The sequence below is a fragment of the Callorhinchus milii genome, unplaced genomic scaffold (assembly GCF_018977255.1).
Source record: "Callorhinchus milii isolate IMCB2004 unplaced genomic scaffold, IMCB_Cmil_1.0 Scaffold2, whole genome shotgun sequence".
Taxonomy (NCBI): domain Eukaryota; kingdom Metazoa; phylum Chordata; class Chondrichthyes; order Chimaeriformes; family Callorhinchidae; genus Callorhinchus; species Callorhinchus milii.
Genome location: NW_024704743.1, coordinates 91,562,594 through 91,568,593, shown reverse-complemented (window position 1 = coordinate 91,568,593; position 6,000 = coordinate 91,562,594). Strand labels below are relative to the sequence as shown.

General features: G+C 39.7%; 1 protein-coding gene across 4 annotated transcripts in view; it reads left to right on the top strand.

Moving 5' to 3' along the window:
• Window positions 1–3,051: 3,051 nt before the first annotated feature.
• The window catches only part of LOC103180254 (RALY RNA binding protein like), a 198,928-nt gene continuing 195,979 nt past the window's right edge, over window positions 3,052–6,000 (top strand). For all 4 annotated transcript variants that reach the window (XM_007896016.2, XM_042332293.1, XM_007896006.2 and 1 more), the window contains exon 1: window positions 3,052–3,307. In XM_007896016.2, coding sequence (XP_007894207.1) covers window positions 3,052–3,307 — 256 coding nt within the window. The remainder of the gene's footprint in view (window positions 3,308–6,000) is intronic.

The window sequence follows — 6,000 nt, the reverse complement described above, 5'->3', positions numbered from 1 at the left end:
TCTGCAGCTTGTGGAGGGAAAGTTGGGAAGGCCGGCAAGCAGGGAGTTGGCATAGTCGAGCCTGGTTGTAATGAAGGCATGTATGAGAGGTTCGACGGCCTGAGGCACTGGGGGAGTCCGGAAATGTTGCGGAAGTGGGGGAAGGTAGAGCGGGTCATGGCATGGATGCGGGAGAGAAAGGACAGTTGAGGGTCGAATAGGATGCCTGGGTTCCCGACTGGCTTGGTGAGGTGGAGTGTGCATCCATAGATCCTGATGCTGCCAGTGCCTGAGGTGAAGAGGGGCTGGTGTGAGCCAATCAGGAGGGCCTTGGTCTTGCTGACATTCAAATGTAGAAAGTTAGCTTTCATTCAAAACTTGATGTCCAACAGGCAGTCTGTCAGGACATCAGTGGTCCTGGGGTCGAGGGTGGAGGCAGAGAGATAGAGTTGAGTGTCATCCACGTACATGTGGAAGTTGACCCCATGTCTGCGGATGAAGTCACCAAGAGGGAGCATGTACAGGTTGAAGAGGAGAGGCCCGAGGACAGAGCCCTGAGGAACATCGTATGAGATGATGCGGGGGCTGGATGAGAAGCCATTTGTGGAGTCAAGTGGAGCCAGTGTGAGAGTTAGGATCTGAACCACTCAAGGACAGAAGCTTGAAGGTTAAGGTGGAGGCGGATAGAGTGGTCCACAGTGTCAAAGGCAGCAGAGAGATCGGGGAGGACGGGGAGACAGATACAGGTTAACAGCAAAAGCTTAAAACGGTTCCTCACCTGGGATTATTTACCATTATTCAGGAAAGGTTAAATCATTGGTCAGACAATTGTCTGTGGTTTGGTAAGATTGATAATAATCGTTGCGTTTGATGTAGTACTTTTCATTTCTGGAGGACATCTCAAGCTGCTTTACAGGATTTACTGTAAAGTGTAGTTACTGTGCACTTTGTGCGAAAACTCAGCAGCCCACAGCCACCATGAAGTGAATGACAAGATTTATCTGGAGGGATTGTTGGCATCTCCCTTCTCTTTTTCCAATTGTATTATGAGATGTTTAACATCCACCTGAACAGGCAGGCTGAGTCTGATCCAGAACATCAAATCCAAAGGCACTACAAACCATACAGCACATCCCAGCACTGAAATGTGAGTTGCACTGCAAAGACTACGTTGGTTCAAAGTATTTGAACCTACAACCTTCTCAATCAGAGGCGAGAATGCTACCAACTGAGCTAGGCATCAACATCAGTTAAATATCTGATGTGTTGAGTTCTCGAAAGTGGAAAAACTTAAAGTATTGAATGCTTCTTGAATACTATATGTAGATAGAAATAAATAATTCTTCGGTATTTTGAAACCTTGAGGCCTTGACCAGATTTTTGAAAGAGCTACACTAAGCAGATGCCAAGGCAATTGATTTCTTACACTGTCTATTGTTCAAATCTGGAGGTGGTAATACAATATATTTTATTTGAGATTTTCATAATAATTTTCATAAAAGTTGCCTTTTATTTGACTAGAATCACCCAAGTACTTTAAATTTTACAGCAGCATCTCCAAATTTTAAAGAAAGCCAATGGATCTTGAAGCATACAAGGGAAGATTCTTTTAAAGCTGGTAAATTTACAGGCCAGAGAAGATTAAGTTGTTCCCACTGACCCAAACTCCATAAATATAAACTATAAAAGGGTATGAGAAAATGCAGGAGAAAGAGTGAATAGATAGCTATTTCAGAGAGCCAGCACAATAGGCTAAATGGCTTCCTTTGTGCTGTAAATTTCAATGGTTCTAAATTTACTGTCCTACTAAAGAATCACCTCCATCTTATTAAGGTGACTATGAAAATGTCTCTTTAAATTAACTTTTTAAAGTTTTTCTATTACAAACATAATAATAGTTACAATCATATTTGATGTCTCAGTCCAAGAGTAAAGCATTAAATATGAGCATCAAGCTAGATATTTAAATAGAGTTTAAATAGTAAAGGTTGTGATAATAGAGAATCATAATGAATGTATTTGTGGGCCAGTGAAATATTATTATAACAAGAGAATGGTACGTATCCACTCACAATTTCTTTTCGTCAACCAGGTATCTGACATATACTTAAACCCATCACTGTGCTTAAAAGTATCCAAACCAGTCTGAGAATTCCACATATGTATGGCACCTACATGTGGAAATATTCCTGGAATGGAATTTGAAATGGAATGTGCATTCTCTCCCCAGCTGGACGCTGGCTGCCTAGCTAATTCCGGAGAGTAGTAGGTGCAGATTGGCAAGTGGGAAGCTGAGTGGGAAGATTCCTGGACCCAGGGGTTTGCCCCTCCATATCCTGCCAATAAACCTTGATTATTTTCTGAACACCAAAAATAAGCAATACCAGAGATTTTGTGTGAATATCTCAAAATGTGAAAGTTATCATCTTATAGCATTAATGCAGGATTGAACAAAACTTGAGACAAAGACAAAGCATCCAGATTTAAATATGCAAAAAATAACAAATGCAGAGAAAATCTATGCTTTATTATGCTGTGTATCATAGCTTGAATATTTCAATACTTTCTGAATTACTCAGATCCAATTATTCTTTGAAATTATGCTGTTTCTTTTGAGTAGAGCATTTCTGGCATATTTTGGGGGACAAAAATAAATCATCTTACAGTTTCAATGGAAAGTTTCACTGAACTTCAAAGCCCTAAGGCTGGAACAATGCGTGGGTGCTGAAAACAAATCTACTGGCTAAACAGAAACATGCTGATCTTTCTTATTAAGAAAATGCAAGCTACAATAGGATATCATTTAAAGTCCCATTTCTCCCCACCTGTGGGAAGAATTGTTAACACCGATTCCCTGACTAGAATAGTAGCTTGTGCTTTGTAAAGAATGGAGATGCACAAGAGTAGTCACATGCAGCAGTGGAGACTGAGACCTAGGGCCAAAACAACTTTGTTCACAAAGAGATCTAGATCTCTTGGACTCTAGTTTAAAGTCATCTCTGACCTGCTACTGAAACGTTTACACGTTGAATGCTTTTTTCTCCCACTTTGTTTAGGTACAGATAGTCTACAATGACTGGCAAAACACAGACCAGCAACGTTACTAACAAGAACGATCCCAGGTCCATCAACTCCCGAGTCTTCATTGGCAACCTCAACACAACCATTGTGAAAAAAGGTGACATAGAAGCTATTTTTGCCAAATATGGAAAGATAGTTGGCTGCTCCGTGCACAAGGGATACGCATTTGTACAATACATGAATGAAAGGAACGCACGTACAGCAGTAGCAGGGGAAAACGCCAGAATAGTTGCAGGTCAACCACTTGGTAAGACGACAAGATTTTCTAATTTTGTTGTTGTTGTTACAATCTTTCTCTCGTAGTATTACATTTCCAGTTGTTTTGACAGTGATATGTGTTTCTTCTGCAAAGCAGGTTGCTGACAAGGTCTTGAATGTAGTTGATGTGCCACTAAGTGAACCATAAACAATGTGTGTTGTATTAGAGATTGTGATGTATGATATGAAGTGTTATTGTGAGGACCTACTGTAGTGATCAGATGTTTTGCTATTTATATCTTTGCTTTTAGTTGCTAGTTTTTAATGCTGGGAAAATACTTAATACACTACGTACTATAGATTGTGTTTGATATGTTATTGTAGCATTGCTACTGACAGTAGCTCTGCCTTCATTTGCAACGTCGTAATATAAACAAAGTTGCACCTTTGTCTCCAGAGGCACTCACTTCCATATCCTGAAGCAGGTTTTCATTCTGCCTCTGGAGGCAGCAATAATTGGAGATTGAAATGTAAGTGGCCCCATCAACAGCGTGCAGCTTTGCCAGCTAATGCGTTTCATTCAGGTGTGAACAGGCTGCACTCTCAGCCCACATGTCCAGACCAACAAACAGTTTAGGCATTTCTGGCACGTACAGTCCAGCCCCAGACACCAGGGTAGGTCCAGGCCACAAATAAACATTTGGTTTACAATTTGGAAACATACACATGCAGTTGTCACTGTATTACAGCCAATGCATTCCCAGTGTAAATATGGTGGCATCCACTGTCCCAACAAGCACCACTCAAACCACTTCTATAATAAACTGGTATAACACTCTGACAAAACAACTAAACACTGGAATAAACCAGACTTTAACCCCAGTTTGATTGGAGGAATCACCAGCAAGTAGTAATCCCTATAGATCGATGAAACAAAAGTAAATCTATTAGAACATTACAAGGGATAAACAGATTTAATTAACACCTTTGCTAAACAGAAGAACCTTTGGAAAAAATCACTCATCCTTGATCAGTTTAATCTTTCAATTAAAAAAATAAAATTCATGTCAATAGGGCAAGAGCAATCAAAATGTAGAATTGGAGTATTTGTTGTCAATATTCATTTACAGAAAGGTATAAAATATTCCCAAACCTCTTTAGAATTGTTCTTTCCTTAAAGTTACTTTGATCACAAACAGGATGTAATCCAAGGTCATGTTGCTCTGTTTTATCAAATCTGCAACCAAGGAGAAAATCAGACATCTCATTGAGCCTAGCATGCTGCTTGCTCATTCTTTAGGGCTAACTAATCTCACCCCAATTCCTTGCTCACACCCTTTCATATTCTTCCCCCTTCGAACTAGCCAGTTCCTTTTAGTTATTGCTGTGGTTTCAAGTGAATCCAAAAAAACTTGCATTTGATATAATGCCTTTCACAGCAGGAGATGGATCATGGCTCAAAGTGCTTCATAGGATTCGCTGCAAAGTGTACTGACCTGTAAAAATACAAAGTGTTTTTATAGGCAAACCAAAAGCTAATTTGCATTCAACGGGGTCCTTCACCTAGCCATGAAGTGAGTGGCCTATTTTATTTGGGGGATTATTGGCCAGGACACCAGGAGGAATGCTCTTCCCAAGTAATGGCATGTGATCTTTAACATCCACCTGAACAGGCAGATAAGACTTTGGTTTAATATCTCACTTGAAGGATGGGACTTCCAATAATGCAGTGCATCCCCAGCATTGAAATGGAGTAGCATGTTCGACTGTGAGTTCAAAGTCCTGACATGGACTCACAACCTTCTGACTCAGAGGCAAGAGTGCAACCAGCTGAGCCAGACTGATAATAACCACTTGTGGAAAAGTATTCCAAATTTTGATGAATTGCTGCAGGAGAAGATTTCTTCTAACCTTCCCCCTTAACCTTTCCAATGATGAGGTTAAACCTTTCCTTGTCATTGAATTCTAAACTGTGGGAATAATCTTTCACTATCAATCTTCTCAAAATTGATCAGATTTTAGAGACATCTATTTTATGCCACATGTATATTGAATGTCAAGAAAATGTGATTTTGTAACAAGCTAAGCTCCTTGTGCTGTGGAGTAAACTCTATATAGACTGTGGGACAGATTCCACAATTCACAGATGACTATGGCACTCAACCAAAATATGAAAGAATGTCAGCAGCCTCCTTTGCCTATGTCGTCACTCTGGTTTCCTCTTCAGTTCTGGGTGCAGAGTATTGCTTAAATAGATGCAAGAATGATGTGAAGTTCATATCAGGGTAGGTTGACTGTGGGATTGATAGGCCGAATGCCCTTTTGTTGTTCCATACTTTTAATATGTTCATTGCTCTGAATGTATTCCAGAACGCAAAGAGTACTACTGAAATGATACTTAGACTAACTGGTTCATCACCAGCAGGCCTTTCCCTTCAAGGTTAAAATCTTTGGAGTTATGGGTAAATATTCTCTGGGGGAAGTAGATTGTCCAAGCCAGCCTGAGTCTTTCAATAGATAAAGTTATTGAATTATCATTTGCACTGCAAATTATATCACAGTGAAATCTACAAATGGTACCAATGAGAAATAATAGTTAATATATATGCTTAGAATTTTTGAAAAACAAGATGGAATTATAGCCAAAAATGGAGTTCTATTTCTATTTTATATACCTGATGGAGGTTTATACTTGATTGGAAAGTACATTCTGTGTATGGCATGGTAGAGAGGAAATTTAAA